This window comes from Silurus aristotelis (genome assembly GCF_946808225.1).
Source record: "Silurus aristotelis genome assembly, chromosome: 6".
NCBI lineage: Eukaryota > Metazoa > Chordata > Actinopteri > Siluriformes > Siluridae > Silurus > Silurus aristotelis.
In genome coordinates, this window is record NC_139579.1 from 14634080 (window position 1) to 14651433 (window position 17354).

The following is a 17354-nucleotide window of genomic DNA, read 5'->3' on the forward strand; positions in this document are numbered from 1 at the left end:
TGTGTAATAGAGAGTAATCGAGTGTAATAGAGAGTAATAGTGTGTAATAAAGAGTAATAGTGTGTAATAGAGAGTAATAAAGTGTAATAGAGAGTAATAGTGTGTAATAGAGAGTAATAAAGTGTAATAGAGAGTAATAAAGTGTAATAGAGAGTAATAGTGTGTAATAGAGAGTAATAAAGTGTAATAGAGAGTAATAGAGTGTAATAGAGAGTAATAGTGTGTAATAGAGAGTAATAAAGTGTAATAGAGAGTAATAAAGTGTAATAGAGAGTAATAGTGTGTAATAGAGAGTAATCGAGTGTAATAGAGAGTAATAGTGTGTAATAAAGAGTAATAGTGTGTAATAGAGAGTAATCGAGTGTAATAGAGAGTAATAGAGTGTAATTGAGAATAATAGAGAGTAATAGAGTCTAACAGTGTGTATGTGGCATTGGTTTTGTTTTTGTTGGTTTGTTTTGACTGGTTGGGATATTTCATTAAATCATTTTGGATTTTCGCACACAACAGTCTCTAGTCTTTATAGTTTACACTGAATAAAGCAAAAGAAAACAAAAAAACTTTCCAGTGAGCTGCAGTTCTGTGGGTGGATTGAAAGAGGAAACGGTGAAGCTACTCATCTCTATAGTCATGCTAATCAGAAAAGCAGAACACAGTGTACAGCAGGCCAAACCATGAGACAGACCACCACATCATGTCACAGTGGATGCAGTATCACCCATTCTGACCTGCTGCACAGGAACATGTTTAGGATAAAATAGTTTTGTGAGAATTAAGGAAATACACAATGTGAAATGACTTTGGCCTCGTTTCACACATGTAGGCATTAAATGCAGGATTTCACATTCCTCTCTTATCTGGAGTCACTCTCAAACACCCTCACACTCCCTCACACCCTTACACACCCACACACACCCAGACACACTCTCACACACCCTCACACACACACACACACACACACACACACACACACACACACACACACACACACACACACACACACACACCCAGACACACTCTCACACACTCACACACACACACACACACACACACACACACACACACACACACACACACACACACACACACACAGACACACTCTCACACACCCTTACACACTCTCTCACACACACACACACACACACACACACACACACACACACACACACAAACTCTCACACACATTCACACACCCCACACACTCTTAAACACCCTCACACTCCCTCACACACTCACACACACACACACACACACACACACACACACACACACACACACACACACACACACACACACACACACACACACACTCTCCATAAAAGTGGGTTCATGTTAGGGGTTATGTTTTCAGGAAGCATGCACCATTTAGAGGCACTTGCTGAAAATGAAACAATAAAGAGCATGTTTAAGCTTCAGTTGATTTTGCACACACACCCTTCCTGTTTTGGTGTCACTCACTTCACTCTGCTCTTTATTTCACCACATTGTTCTCAACTTCTTCATCCCATGACTGCTTTTATCACCATAAACACATGATCCCAGTAGCAGGGCTGTGTGTGTGTGTGTGTGTGTGTGTGTGTGTGTGTGTGTGTGTGTGTGTGTGTGTGTGTGTGAGTTATCAGTTCATTAAGTGTAGGATAGTGTGTATGTGTGTATTAGAGTCTACATAAGTAAAAGGGGAAAGCAGTGTGTTAGGGTTAGGTGTCAGGGGGAAACCCAGCAGGACTCAAGCCTCGTTCCAGTCACACTCAAAACAGGAAGCAGCACTGCTTTCAAACAATAGGCTGAGAAAACACGGCACACTGGAGAAGCCATTATGAGACGTTCAGAAAAGAGACAGAGAGAAAAGCAGACGAGAAGTACAGGTTTAAGCACATGCATGGATAGTAGTGAGAGATCAGTACTGTATGTCCACTGTTTCTTTCTCCTTTTTTATTATGTCAATGTTTTTTTTGTAAGTCAATATGCTTTCTGTGGGCTGAACATGAGACCTGCTGGTTTTTACCCTTATATTGGCATTAGAAGAAAACAGACTGAATGTTTACCAGCGGTGTATTCTGTAGATGCTGAAATAGCAGTTTCTGTGCTTATAGACAGTAAGAAAGACAGACGAATTAAGTAATGCTTCTCTCTCTTCTTCAGCCTGCAACGTAACCATCCACAACCGCTGCAGAGATTCGCTGCCCAACTGTGTCAAAATGAAACAACGGGTAAGAGATGCAGTGTTCTAACATGGCTGTGTATATCTACTGCACACAGTCCCTGGTTACTTTTATTATTTTTTATTCTTGTGTGAATTAATTGTTGCTAATTGTAGGTGAATTAAAGTTTTATTTTCACAATAAATAAAACAATACTACAGAAATTGAGCTCTGGATAGAACAATATCACAGAACAATACAGTTAATAATATATTTGAGTTTTATGTTATTTTTGTAACAGCACTAATACACTCTCAGTCCAGGGCACTGAAAATAAAACTGCAGTCTGCTCTTTAATAATGTATATAAAATGTGTCTGATTTCCTGCAGCAGCAGAAGCTGGCGCTGATGCGAAACAGCGCGTCCTACGGTGGAACAGTGACACTGAGGAACAAGAGTAAGTCTGATCCTTTTCACATAAACACAGCAGGATGCACAAGAGTAGAGAAATACACAACACAAGAGTAGAGAAATTACACAACACAAGAGTAGAGAAATACACAACACAAGAGTAGAGAAATTACACAACACAAGAGTAGAGAAATTACACAACACAAGAGTAGAGAAATTACACAGGGCAATAATTAGAAGACATTACACACTAACTAGACAAGTCCATTGTACAATATCTAATGTTATATGGCATATGTTTAGAGGTACAGAGCAGGTGGAGAATAAAGTAACACCATGATGGTGGTTAGAAATGTCCTATAGCAGTAAAACAGCTTTGCCCCTGAGGGTATATTAAAGTCCAGGAGATAAGGAGCAGTGTGAGGTGTTGTGTGTGTTGTGTTTTGATTAGTCATGGTGGGTGTCGGTGTCTTAGCAGTGTGTTAAGTAATCTGTTCAATGTATTCGATCCTTATAGCACATTTAAAAGAGCGTCCAAGCTCCGCCATATACCCCTCCGAAAGTCTCCGCCAATCACTGCTTGGGTCGCGTCGTGGACGTTCTTCTCTCCTGCTGTCCAAAAGTGTCTCCACTAATAACATTGCAGGGTGAGTCCCCCCCCCCCAATCCCCCCCTACTTCCCAGGAGATCTTCACGCCGTGTTGTACGTTTCATGAGGTTGTTTGTGTGTGTTGCGTACCAAACCTACATGGCTGCATCACCTCATTTTAATTTCAATGTGAACTTTTGTATATCTGCAAGTTTTGTTGACATTTTTACTGTGTGAACGATCACGTGTAGCTTTTGTGTTCCACATTTTTACATTTTTATCTTTTGTATTACATCTTTTTTTCTGTAGCTTTATATTTTATCGTCATTGTTGTTAGCATTTGTTCCTTTGTGCCTGCAACTTTTATTTACTTATTTTTGTTGTTGTCGGTTGTTTGGTACATGCATATTTGGGGTGCATGTGTGTGCAATCGTGTGTGTGTATGCATGCACTCGGCGTGTGTAGGACACTGAGTGATGACTCTCCCTTGGGGCTGCGCAGGATCTTGTCTCAATCCACAGACTCGCTAAACTTCAGGAGCAGAACCATGTCTATGGAATCACTCAACGATGAGGGTATTCACACACACACACACACACACACACACACACACACACACACACACACACACACACACAGTAGTAACAATTGTTAATACATCAGATCAAACATTTAACATTTAAATGAGAATACAGCTTCTTCTGTTTCTGTAGGAGAGGTGTACTATGCATCAGTGCTGGAGGAGCTGGAGATCGAGGGGCGTGACTTTGAGGCAGACTCTTGGAGCATGGTGGTTGACTCCGCCTACCTACAGACTCACCGCAAAGATATCATTAAGAGGCAGGATGTGATATACGGTGAGAGAGAGAGAGAGAGAGAGAGAGAGAGAGAGAGAGAGAGAGAGAGAGAGAGGAGACCAGTGGATAATAAAATTGCCATTCTATTATATTGTGTTATGGTGTATTTATTGTGTATTTTTTTCCCTTTTGTGTTCTGTAGTGAAATAATTAGCGCTTGCTCGTAATGTTAAAATAAAACACCACATCTGTGGTGCTTGTGCCTAAAAAGCTGAAAGGTTTGTGTGACTGATTGCTCTTCATGTAGAGCTGATCCAGACTGAGCTGCATCACGTGCGCACACTGCGCATCATGGACGGTGTTTTCCGACGTGGAATGCTGGAGGAGGTGCAGCTGGAGCCGGGCATTGTTCATGCACTTTTTCCCTGTCTGGAGAAACTTCTTGTGATTCACACTCGCTTCGTTACACAGCTGCTTAACCGCCGGCAGCACAGTCTTCACCCTGGCAGCACACACAACTTCACTATCAGCCGCATCAGCGACCTCCTTCGGCAGCAGGTGTGTGTGTGTCTGTGTGTGTGTGTTTGTGTGTGTGTGTGTGTGTTATTATTATTTAACTGATAATGTGTTTAGTTCTAATAAACGATTTCCTGTAAATGAGAGACGTTGTGAAAATGCTCTGTGTGGGAGGATTGAATGTTTTTCAGTGAAAACTGTGCTAATAATTGCTGCTCCTCTGCATCTTTCTACGTGTGTTTCAGTTTTCAGGCCAGTGTGCTGATGAGATGAGGAAGACTTATGCTGAGTTCTGCAGCAGCCACTCGAAAGCTGTAAAACTGTATAAAGAGTTACTGGCTCGGGACAAGAGACTGCAGTACTTCATACGGGTAAGTGCAAAGAGAACATAATCAAAATCAACCACAACTCTAAATCATTTATACTTACATTTTTTACACAACTGAAGCAAATCTTACAGCAAAATGTACAATAACTGACAGAAAGTATTTTTATGCAGGTGCATGCTTTTAACTCTTGTGTGAACCACATGAAGTCATTAGATGCCTTTTTGTTACAAACATGAAATTATTAGAACATTAATAAAATCTTAGAGAGGGGCTGATGATGAAATTTCTATAGGAGTTAGTGAAGTCCATTAAACTGTAAGATCAGGAGATCAGGAAATATACTAACAGTGTGTGTGTGTGTGTGTGTGTGTGTGTGTGTGTGTGTGTGTGTGTGTGTGTGTGGCATGAAGCAGTTAGTTTCATTCCAAAGAAACTGAGATCTTTAATTGTTTTTACTTTTTACAAATGTATAGAATATTTGATTTGGCCACAACTATCTCTCTCAGGGTTTTATTTATTTATTTATCAGTATCAAGTTATATCATTAATGTTCAGGTTGCAGGATTTGAATTTGTACATCAGATCTGCACAGCTCAGGTTTTATTCTTAAGGCTGATGGAATCATGCAGTAAACCATAACACACATGTGGTACACATCAGGCAGCATCATCACTACCGAATCAGATTAGGCAGATAAGGTAACCACAAGCAGTAGATATGGAGAACAGTATGGAGAAGAAGCCTGAGGGTGCTGGTGTCTGCATGTGGAGCGTACTGTAAAGACTTTTTTCTCAAATGAGAATGAAATTCATGAATTTGGGGTTTATTTGTGATTCTTCTTTAATGAATAAAGATTTATGACTGGTTGATTTAGTAATAAATTCTTTATTAAAATATTCTGTAAAGTGTTTTTACTCACATTAAACTTGTGTTGTGAAATTACAAGTAGTTTGTTTTTAAATGTGATTTCTAAATTGACCAAAGTGGCCAAAAAATAAATTAAAGAAACTTAGCTGATGTTAGTGTGTGAGGAAAAGACAAACCGAGAGATCAGTACAGGAGCAGGATGAAGGAGAAGACCAGCTGGATGTGATGAGATAAATGCTGTGTGCTTTAGTCTGTGAGTGTTTATATAACACAGTAATACTAGTCAAAAAAGTGTGTGTTTGTGTGTGTGTGTGTGTGTGTGTGTGTGTGTGTGTGCGCGCGTGTGTGTGTGTGTATGTGTGCATGTTAGTGTGTGCGTGTGTGTGTGTGTGTGTGTGTGTATGTGTGTGTGTGTATGTGTGTGTGTGTGTGTGTGTGTGTGTGTGTGTGTGTGTGTGTGTGTGTGTGTGTGTGTGTGCATGTGTGTGTGTTTGTGCATGTGTGTGTGTGTGTGTGTGCGTGTGCATGTGCATGTGTGCATGCACGTCTGTGTGTGTGTGTGTGTGTGTGTGTGTGTGTGTGTGTGTTAGTACAGTGGGAGGACATTGATGTACAGCTGGAAGCGTGTAGGTGTTCTCTGTGCTAATGGTGTTGCTGCCTGTATGTTGGCGTAGTAAAATGACTCACCAATCTTTCAGGTGTTCAAAAAAGAAAAAAACATTTTGAACCATTAAATATTTTTTAAAAAGAAGAACAAAAACTGCAGTCTGTCAAACCATCACAATGATTGAATTACAAGTAGAAATATGTTTGTTAATAATTAATAAATTACTATAAAATGTCAATTATTATAATATTTAAATATTCAGTGCATTTACATTATGGTTTACATCCTCTCTCTCTCTCTCTCTCTCTCTCTCTCTCTCTCTCTCTCTCTCTCTCCCCCCTCCCCCCCACTCTCTCTCTCTCTCTCTCTCTCTCTCTCTCTCTCTCTCTCTCTCTTTCTCCCAGAGGGTAAGTCGAGGTCCTCTGTTGCGTCGTCATGGTTTTCAGGAGTGCATTTTGCTGGTCACGCAGCGCATCACTAAGTATCCTGTTCTGGTGCAGCGCATCCTTGACAACACGAAGGGTGAGCCATCGCTATGGTAACAGTGTGAACAGGACATATCTCACACTAACTCACACACAGCAACGCCATTTTATGAAGCGTGTCCTACATTTACATTTTCGAATCAGTCAGACATTTACAGTGAATCAGATTAAACTTTCCCTGCGTGATTCTGATGCACATTTACAAAATGATGCACTAAAAAGTTCAAGTATCTCAATCATGGTGCAGAATCACCTGAGATACAAGTAAGAGCAGAGTCTCTGCACTGTTTCGAGTCTCACACACTAGATATAAATAATCTACAGCTCTTTTTCTAGAAGTATAAACAGGTATATGTGTGAATCCTCCTGTCCTTCTAATATATTCCAGATTAATTGATGTTATTGAAATTATTTGAGATAATATGAATAGTATGAAGTGTAGGAGAAGCTGATCTCTTTCTACCATGAGAGTAGATTAGACCTTCATGTCTGTTATTGGAGTGAAGATGAGGATTTACTCTCCATTCTGACTGATATGTGTTAAGGTCTTGATGTTGACAGATCTTGGGTTAGTCATTACATCATAAACTGTGATCCACAAGGTTCATGAGTACACATGAGTGTAATGAATATAAACAGCTGGATTATCATCCTTTTCCCCCCAAGATGCTTTTGAAGGAAACATTAACAGTAGAAACAGTAAAAAATGAATCTAGTCAGTTTTAAGCTGTTTGTCATTATGTAATTTAGCTTTAATGTCATTGCAATGAAGCTATTCCACTGTTGAAACCTCACAGTTGAAATGCTGAGATGTTCTTTGCAGCCAACTCTGAACACAAAAGCAGAGAGAGAAAATGTTTGTAACTTTATTTATGTGAATCTAATATTGCATCCATGTAGACAATCCAGAGGAGGAGACGGGGCTGAAACAGGCTCTTGCTCTGCTGCGAGATCTGTTGAGTGGTGTGGATCAGCAGGTGCTGGAGCTGGAGCAAACACAGCGTCTGCAGGAAATCCGCTCCAGACTGGACCCACGCTCTCAGGCCAAACTGCGTTCAGAGGCCATGTTCAGACCTGCTGAGCTTCTGCGCAGACAGCTCATACATGAAGGCACACTGCTGTGGAAAACACCCAGCTCCAGACTGAAGGGTATTTTTAGGGAGAGAAATGTGTGTGAGGAATCTGTTGTGATGGACTCACTATAAAATCTAAAAATCTATCTGCCGTCTGTGTGTGTGTGTGTGTGTGTGTGTGTGTGTGTGTGTTTGTGTGTGTGTGTGTGTATGTGTGTCTGTGTGTGTGTGTGTGGGGGGGGTGTCTGTGTGTGTGTGTATGTGTGTCTATGTGTGTATATATGTGTGTGTGTGTCTGTGTGTCTGTGTGTATATATGTGTGTGTGTGTGTGTGTGTGTGTATATATGTGTGTGTGTGTGTGTGTGTGTGTATGTATGTGTGTGTGTGTGTGTGTGTGTGTCTGTTTGTGTATGTGTGTGTGTGTGTGTGTGTGTGTGTGTGTGTGTGTGTGTGTGTGTGTGTGTCTGTGTGTGTATGTGTGTGTATGTCTGTGTGTGTGTGTGTGTGTGTGTGTATGTGTGTGTGTGTGTATGTGTGTGTCTGTGTGTGTATGTTTGTGTGTGTGTGTGTGTGTGTGTGTGTGTGTGTATGTGTGTATGTGTGTGTGTGTGTGTGTGTGTGTGTCTGTGTGTGTGTGTGTGTGTATGAGTCTGTGTGTGTGTGTGTGTGTATGTGTGTGTATGTTTGTGTGTGTGTGTCTGTGTGTGTGTGTGTGTGTGTGTGTGTGTGTGTGTGTGCGTGCTTTAGAATGCTGCTACTTTTAACATTTGCTTTACTGTTTGTGTCCTGTAGATGTTCGAATTCTCCTCATGACTGATATACTAGTGTTCCTGCAGGAGAAAGATCAGAGATACGTCTTTGCCAGTTTGGTGAGTTCATATACAGTTTATTGGCTCATGCACACAAAAATAACACACTTCTTTGCATGTGAATCCAAACAAATCTGTCTTGTAACAGTTTATGTTTCTCTTTTCATTTCTGCATAGGATAAATCTACAGTAGTTTCACTACAGAACCTGTTGGTTAGAGATATAGCCAATCAGGAGCGAGGGTTGTTCCTCATCAGCAGTGAGTTCAGTCCACCAGAGATGTACGAGCTGCATGCGGCTTCCAAAGAAGACCGAAATACCTGGTTACGGCACATACAGCAAGCTGTCAGCAGGTAACACACACACACACACACACACACACACACACACACACACACACACACACACACACACACACACTCTCAGAATTTAAACTCTACTACAAGCTGTGTTCAGATACACCGAATGTAGACTAAGGTAGATCTACGGCACTACAGATTCCAGCCTGTGAGAAATAGAATCACGTTTATGTTTAGATAAAGTGCAGACCATTGACTTGTCAAATATAAACACATGACAACTGCCATTTTTGCAATAACCAATACTGCAAACATGTTTGTTTATTGGGTGAGAGATGTAATTTCTGCATTTTAGACATCCCAAAAGGATTTCTATATAAAGGGTTATGTAGATTTACTATATAGAGTTATATCACAAAATGATATAGGAGGGAAGAACATCCTGCTGATGAGAGTGGTTGAGTTAGAGAGGAATTCTGATACTTTACAATCATGTTGAGCAGAAAAGCATCTCTAAATGGACATGTTTTATGACTCATCTGCTGTAAAATGTTTGATAATGAAGAATTGCCCTGAATGATCAGGGTACATGTGTTCCGTTTAAAGTGGTTAATGAGTTTTTCATTGTTTTTTTACAGATGTCCCTCAAGAGAAGAATTCCCATTAATTGAGACAGAGGACAAAGCCCTGTTGCGAAGACTCAAAGGTGCATAAAATATCATGCTCTCCAGATTTATTAGATAAGGATGAAATGATTTATTAAATATGTTAAATATAACATGCCTTTTTTTATATATATGTACATAAATATATGCACATTTAACACATAAATATAATGCCATGGCATGTATTTCTGTTTCATAATGTTGGTATATGTTTTAAAGACATGTAGTAAGTTATGTAAGTATTTCCACTTACAGCTGATATCCAGCAGAAGGACAGGGAAGTGTTGGAGCTGCTGCAGGAGAGAGTTACACTGTTCTCTGATCTGGCTGAGGTCATGAGTGGTCAAGATGTGGTGCTGCCACCCAACTCCAGGAACCTGTTCAGAGCTGACACACCTCAGGCACCTCGAGGAGAACAGCTGCTTACACAAGCCATAACTGAGGGTGAGGTTCAGGCTTAGGGTTTCTAATAGCACAGCGCTGTTGAATTCCTGATTCTGATCAGTTAGGAGGTGTTGATTATTTTTTTACAACGTGTTTTATTCCATTTATTTTGTATTGTGTCTAAGTACTATTATTATTCCATGCGTAGTTTTAGTACATATTCTAACTGTTTAACATACTCAAGATATTTCCTGCTTTTTTCTAGTGGACAGATTGACCGAGCTGTTTTTAGGTTCTGCTTTTGACCTCCCCTTGGGCTGCACTTCCAACGGTCACCACAGTTACACAGGGGCGCTAGTGATAAGTGAGTATGAAGAACACAACGATGTTACACCGGAGATTCTGTCCTTTTCTAGACTTTCATATTGATCTATTACGAGAAACTCTTTGAGGACAATTTGGCACACAGTTCTTAAGGAAAAGACTTTTGAGAGATTTAATGTTCGTAAATCACTTAATGTCTTTGGCATTAAAAAGCGTTTTCAAAAGCTTCAGAATTCTGCCAGTGTTTAGGGAGTGAAGTACTAAATGAGTTAGGGTTAGGGTTAGGGTTAGTATGGACTGTGTACTATATGTATATATGTATGTAGGGTCACTGTATGGGTTTTCTGGGTTCTCCAGAGTGTTTTAAATGCTATGTCTCTATATAATTTATAGAGGCAGAGCACTGAATTTTATAGAGGCGTATTTTCTATTTGTTTGCTTTTTGTAAGTGTATGTAAGTAATTATTACAGTGTGTAATGTTAAATCTCTGTAATATTGAATGTTGACTTTGTTTGACCTCTGACAAAAAAAGCTTATTCTAATTTCCCCATTTGTGGTCCTTTCACACAACCTGCTCCAACTGCAGCCACTGTCTATATATGTATATGCAGCCATCTACAAATTAGGATGAGTCTAATGCAAAATAACTTCTATGAAAGTGTGAGTGTAAATAACATGCTTTAGAGCACAAAAATTGCCATATAATTTGTAAATATAGAATATGTTTGTTCTCATTATGTGCCAATCATTTGTTTTCTCCTCATGGTTTTTTTTTTCTCAGATGGACAGGAGGTGTTAGTCAATGGTTCACAGGAAGCAGCAGCTTCTCAGGTAGGCATGTTTTCAAAAGAGAAGTTAAGAAATAATGAACAATCTGCTTTTCTTGTTTTATTTTATTTTTTATTATTTGTTTCATTATAGTAACATTTGTATATTTTAATCATTATACAGTAAAGCAATGAGCTTTAAAGCCTGCTGCATTTAGGAAGATGTTTTTTGCTATTATTGAGTTTTATGTGGTTCTGTAACAGGGATAATTAGTCATTATTCACAACTGTGTGACACTTGTTTCCATGGCAACATGGATTCAGTTAAAACCTATCACGATTTTGAAGCAGCACAACTGTAATTGTGTAACAAAATAACTTTGTTTCAGAAATCCCAACCAATCTCTTCCTGTGTAGTGTCTGTAAAGCTTATAACCATAAAGTAGATTTATTATTGATTAAATCATTATTCATATAAAAAAAAAGAATCCTATTTGATATCATATTTCATATTTCTTCTAAAAGCTAATTATATTGAGCTATTTGATTCATTTTATTTTTCCAGGATGGAAATGGTAATCAGCTGGATGACAAGACATCAAGTGAGGTACCAATTTCATTAAAAACAGTTTAATTATAAAGTGTATTATAAAGGTATTATACAGACTGAACTGCTTTTTGTTCATGCTTCTGTTGTTTATGTTTCTTTGGTCAAGTGTGAAGCTGCGTTTTGTTTGTATGGGTGTGTTTTAGAAAACGATTTCTAGGTTATTGGTCTGGAGATGACTTTACGGTAAATTTGGTGATAACTTTGAATAACATGATTGTTTGAACCAACCTTCTCCTTCAGTGTTTTTTCTTGATTAATTTATTTTGTTCAACGATGTACATTAATAGTGTAAAATCCAAACTATAAAAATACACATGGAAATCTGTAGTAAACAAAACTGAGTGTTTCAGTTGACAGGTGTTCTCATGTTGTATTCAATATGTAACCAAATACAGTTTAATTAATTTTCCCCAAAAGCAAACCAAATTAAGTCAAGAAGTATGGCTCCCTTCACAAACTATAGAAAACATTTGGTCAGTTTTGTGTTCTGGAGTACTTACGTGTTTTCTGCATCCTACTAAGAAGAAAGGGCTGCAGCTAAGCCCTCAGAGAATTCTTGCTGTTCTTCAATTAAGGAAGGCTTATAAGGCCTCTAAAAGCACATGAACGCATATGTTCATCACAGCACACAACAAAAAACTGACTAAAAGACTTTAGTTTATAAAATTGTTTGAGCAAACCACAAAAGTTCTGGAACAATATCTTTCAGACTGAAGAAAAAGTCAAGTCAAGTTTATTTCTATTGCTCTTTTCACAACAGACATTGTTTTAAAGCAGCTTTACAGAATTTAAAAATGAAGGTGAATGATGTGTGTTTATCCCTAATAAGCAGCCAGCAGCCACCAAATGGTGCTGGTCTCTAGATGGTTCGGGATGTTTGCGGCATCTGGTTCTTTATATGTCCACAATCTTCCTGAGGTGGGACAAGAAGGTTAGAATTAGGCAGAACCAGGCTCTGAATCAGACATGACAGCATCTTATTACTGAGGGTTAAAAACCACGTATTAATGCTTTTTAAAGTCACTCAGCTGTTCTATGGAGCAAAATGTTTAAAATAGCACATCTGTGTGAAATGCATAGCGGTGTACCCAGCTGTGGCTCCATGTAAGGTTTGTTAAGTGTTTGTTTAGTGTAATGAAGTAGATTTATGCTACACTAATTTAATGAAATATGTTAGAAATACACTTCCCTCTGCAGCCTCTCTTTTCAGCCATTAGGGTTGCACAAGCCTTAGTGCCGCTCCCAAGCCCGGATAAATGGGGAGGGTTGCGTTAGGAATGTCATGTGGAGATACGGAGGCGAATAAGGAAGGGCATCCAGCGTAAAAACACGTGCCAAATCAAACATGCGGATGATCCGCTGTGGCGACCCCTAATGGGAGAAGCCGAAAGAAAGCTTTACAGATTTCAATGATGTAGAGTAGTTGGTCGAACCCTATCCTTGAGCTGTTGCTATAGAACTATAATGTATTAGAACAATAAAACTAATGCATTAATATAAAGCTGTGAATTGAATTACAGCTGAAATTATTGTCAGAGCTGCAAATATAGACAAGAAATAATTCATTATTGCCTTCTGACCAATCAGAATCAACAGTTATGCAGTGCTGTGGTATAGTAAGGATTATTAGATTTGAGTACTCTTTTGAGTGTGTGTGTGTGTGTGTGTGTGTGTGTGTGTGTTTTAGGAAGTCTCTCAGCGGCTTGTGAATCTCAGCGCTCAGCTTCACGCTCTGCAGGTCAGTTTTAAGCCCAAACCTGATCTGATTTGACTCATTTCATTGCTGTAAATGTGAGTGTGATTAAACCGATCAGAATGAAACTCAATTCCATTTAGGAACTGAGATGGCTGTAATACGAGTCACTCTTTTCCCAGGGGGCAGTGATTCGGCAGGACTCTATCGTGGAATTGTACGTGCGTGAGAGTGGGACGTCTGTGTGTCGCCTGGGCCGGTCTCTCTCACGTGACGGCACTGGTGAAGCGGGGTCAGCAGGTGAGTTGGCACTGCTTCAGCGTCAACACAGTCTCCTGCAGGAGGAGCTCGTACGCCTCCGAGGAGCTGAAGGAAGACTGAAAGATAGTGAGAAGGCTCGGGCCCAGCTCGAAAAACAACTACGAAACCTGAAGTCCAACACCTCTGCCCTGGGAGAAAACACAGGACATTCACAGGTACTGTAGAATCAGGAAATAATCATCTGGTCCTTAGTATGTTTTAAAATTAGGTAATACAACCTCAGATGAACAGCACAAGACATGTTACATCGTGTCTTCAATCATTTCTTTAAAAAAACCAGGCGGAAATCAAGAAACCATACGAGAAAAATGTTGATAACTTTAAGACTCAATATTTCTAGGATAATCGTTAGCAGCAATAACTGGAACTAATTGTGTATATAATTAAGTCTGTACGACTATAAGTCTCTCATCATTGTGAGGAATTCTGTTTTACCCTTTTGTACATCATTGCTTCAGTTTATTGGAAAGAGGTTTGCAGGCATTTGTTTCTGCTCAGATTTCTTAAGCTCCAGCCACAGCATTTCAGTCCAGTTGAGGTCTGGACTTTGACTGGGCCACTGAACACTCAATCCTGTTCTTGTTCAGCTGTTCTGTTGTAGATTTGCTAGTGTGTTTGGGATCATTGTCCTCTTGCATGACCCTATTTTGGCCAAGCTTCAGCTGTCAGACAGATGATCTCACACATGACTAGAATATTTTGGAATTCTGATTAAATGATGATCAAATAATCTGAGGTAATATATTAACAGCACCTGGGTGCTGCTTAGCTTCTTAATTCCTAATGGAATCAGCACGGGTGTACTTAGTTTTTCACACATGGTTTCTCCGTTTTGGCTTGATTGTGTCTCCTTACAGAAAGCATTACTGTATCATTACGATTAAACATTTTCTTATTATAAATACAATACTGCAATACTGTTTATCATATACAATTTATTAGTATGTTTATTATTATTAGGTTCAAGTTTTTTGTGCATTTTTGTAGAATTTAAGTAATAAAAATTGTTTTCTCCTTATGAAGTAACCTGATGCTTTATTCCAGGCACCGTTACATCGCAAAGGAAGTGAAACTGACCCGAACGTGGACACGCCATTGGCCAGCCAGGCATCTATGGAGCAAACAGACGGCCAGCAGGACTGCAGTGACATTGAGGCAGATGTGATCTCAGACGATGACGATGATGAAGACTTGAAGGCGTCTCCCCGTTCTGAAAGCCCAAGAGGTGATATTTTTCAGCATTGTGGTGCTCTGCTTGTGACCCTCTCATCATTAGAAACAAATGTCTTTCTGTGAGATAAATCTTTTAAAGGAAACAGGCTTTTAAAGAAACACATTACTGTGTAGTCCCAGATAATTATACATTCAGTGAATAATCCTGTGAAAGTATCATGTGATAAAGTCAGAAGTATTTCTGAAATACCACTAACATTAAGTTTTACTGCGAGGAGCCGAAACTACTTCCTGTGCCCTGTCCATAAGCTAGAACTAATATTTAGAGCGTAAGCATACATGGAGGATATGTTTATTTACTAATAAAATAAAACAAATAAAAGGTTATTAATAATGTACAATACTAGATAAAAATTAAGCAGCACACATACAAATAAATAACTGCTTTATTAATAAAATGTGCCAGTTCTATCTGAACACCTCTACAGCTATTTCCCTTGAGTGTTTAATGTGCACACTTTCCTTATCCTCTCCTAATAATTCACAACATTCCTATGAGTTAGGGAGATGAAATAAAATGCTAGTTGTTTAACTGTGGTTTGATGAACTCACATAACAACCAAGCTTTAATAGGAAATAGTGCTATCCCAGTGAGAACTTTGTAAAAGGGGTTCCATAAATGGTGTCACTTTTGACACTTTTTTTGGCAGGTCTCATCATACTTTCATAATAATGTTTCCAGGTAATTCTGTCAGTTATCCAGAGTTCTATAAACAGAGACACACATGTAACCAGGGTTTTCACTTGAGTTGTGAAAAAATGCCTGGTATCTAATTGTCATCTTGGCAGTTTAAATGATTATTATTATTTTTGTTTATTATATCTAGATTTGCAAGACATTCCTGAGGAGAGTGAGTCATCTGCAGATGCTCGAGAACATGCTTCACACTGCTAATGGTCTTCTGCTGCCCAGAACATAGAACTTGTCCCCAGAATAGCTAAAAGACACAGTTGCTACTCTGCTGAAGCACAATACTCTATGAGCAAGTCTTCCTCTGAACTTCAAGGGAGGAACATACAGTTATCAATATTAAACCATCTACTACTGACTTTGTTTCACAACATTTAGTGTCATATTGTTTTACATTTTTAAAAATTCCATTTATTTTGATGTCATTTGACCAATAAGCGAATGCCAAAGCATTTGATTTGATTGTCTGCAAATAACAGGACTTGTGATACTGCATGAAAATGTGGGTGTTATTTGGATACTAAATCAACCAAAATTCAGATTTTATTTGTTACGACACAAAGATACTGTAACATGACACAAAACTTACATACAAACCAGTTTGTATTCTTCAGCAGTGAAATAGTCTTGTGTGTGCAAACTTAATGGTTTTGTTTCAAACTTTATTTGTAATTTATTTATTCTTCTTTTGCTGACAGAAATATAAACATTTTAAGCACATGCTAAAAAGCCACAACCTGGACAACAAAACTAGTAAAATGTGTTTACAGTTATTATCACAGGTTTACAAAAGCATGAATACTTTAGTGAGATATGAATATATATTTTACTGTTATTTAGTTTTTGTTCACAAGACTTTATTCAGTACAAACCAGGTGGAGGTGTTTACTGTTTCATTTATATTTATATATAATAGAATATTATACATTGCTAAGTATTTCCATTTTGGTTGCTTTATCCTTGTACATTTATATTTTAGTTTTTAATATAACAGTGCCATTGTTGCTGTTGTCTGTACAGGTGAGGCATAAACTTTGATTCCAGGAAACAAAATACAGACATTATTGTATAATTTATGAAATGCTTTAAATAATGTTTCAAATACTACTACTTTATCTTAAGACTATTGTTTATGGATTTCAAAATGAAGTCTTTATGGACTCAAATAGTGCACAATACACCAGTATGTTTCTGAATAATGTTCATTTTACTTACTCAAATAGGATTTTTTTGTTAAGCACTGCTAAATCTATGGTCAAACACGTCACATTCATGAAATTAGAGTGAGATTGTGTTGAAAAATATTCCTCATTTGTAGCCAGATTACATTTAAATTAGAGCCCTTTTTCACTTTCAACATCACAAACCCACATGCTTTCATATTCACATGCAGGTAGCAGCCAGCCCACGTGCATTTTGTGCAAAGCTGTCCTTTAGCTTTACAATTATATATATATATATATATATATATATATATATATATATATATATATATATATATATATATATATATATATATATATATATATACACAGTATATATAAAACCCATTTATATTTAAGTTGATACATACTTGCTCTTCAGTACTACTGATGCATAAATACTGTATATATGATGTTAAGGGTAATAGTTTATTGTAAATGTGAGAACTTTAACATTTCAGATTGAAGATGCTATCTCAGTGATTTTTTGAGGCATGCTATTGTAATGTGATTAAAAAAAAATTTCCCAATAAAATACA

The 17354-nt window shown here is 38.3% G+C and overlaps 1 protein-coding gene across 2 annotated transcripts in view; it reads left to right on the top strand.

Moving 5' to 3' along the window:
* Positions 1-16689, top strand: part of arhgef2a (Rho guanine nucleotide exchange factor (GEF) 2a) — a 23978-nt gene extending 7289 nt beyond the window's left edge. Inside the window, exons 1-21 of one of the 2 annotated variants that reach the window (XM_083543660.1) lie at positions 1727-1905; positions 2143-2210; positions 2532-2598; positions 3070-3199; positions 3607-3716; positions 3855-3998; positions 4246-4496; positions 4700-4825; positions 6662-6779; positions 7643-7891; positions 8609-8685; positions 8803-8978; positions 9563-9630; positions 9845-10033; positions 10239-10337; positions 11080-11129; positions 11631-11672; positions 13363-13413; positions 13551-13844; positions 14734-14914; positions 15750-16689. In XM_083543660.1, coding sequence (XP_083399786.1) covers positions 2199-2210; positions 2532-2598; positions 3070-3199; positions 3607-3716; positions 3855-3998; positions 4246-4496; positions 4700-4825; positions 6662-6779; positions 7643-7891; positions 8609-8685; positions 8803-8978; positions 9563-9630; positions 9845-10033; positions 10239-10337; positions 11080-11129; positions 11631-11672; positions 13363-13413; positions 13551-13844; positions 14734-14914; positions 15750-15817 — 2502 coding nt within the window. In that variant the 5' untranslated portion in view covers positions 1727-1905; positions 2143-2198 and the 3' untranslated portion in view covers positions 15818-16689. Of the gene's footprint in view, positions 1-1726; positions 1906-2109; positions 2211-2531; positions 2599-3069; positions 3200-3606; positions 3717-3854; positions 3999-4245; positions 4497-4699; positions 4826-6661; positions 6780-7642; positions 7892-8608; positions 8686-8802; positions 8979-9562; positions 9631-9844; positions 10034-10238; positions 10338-11079; positions 11130-11630; positions 11673-13362; positions 13414-13550; positions 13845-14733; positions 14915-15749 lie in introns of those variants that run through there. The other variant, XM_083543659.1, reaches the window with a different exon arrangement.
* The last annotated feature ends 665 nt before the right edge of the window (positions 16690-17354 follow it).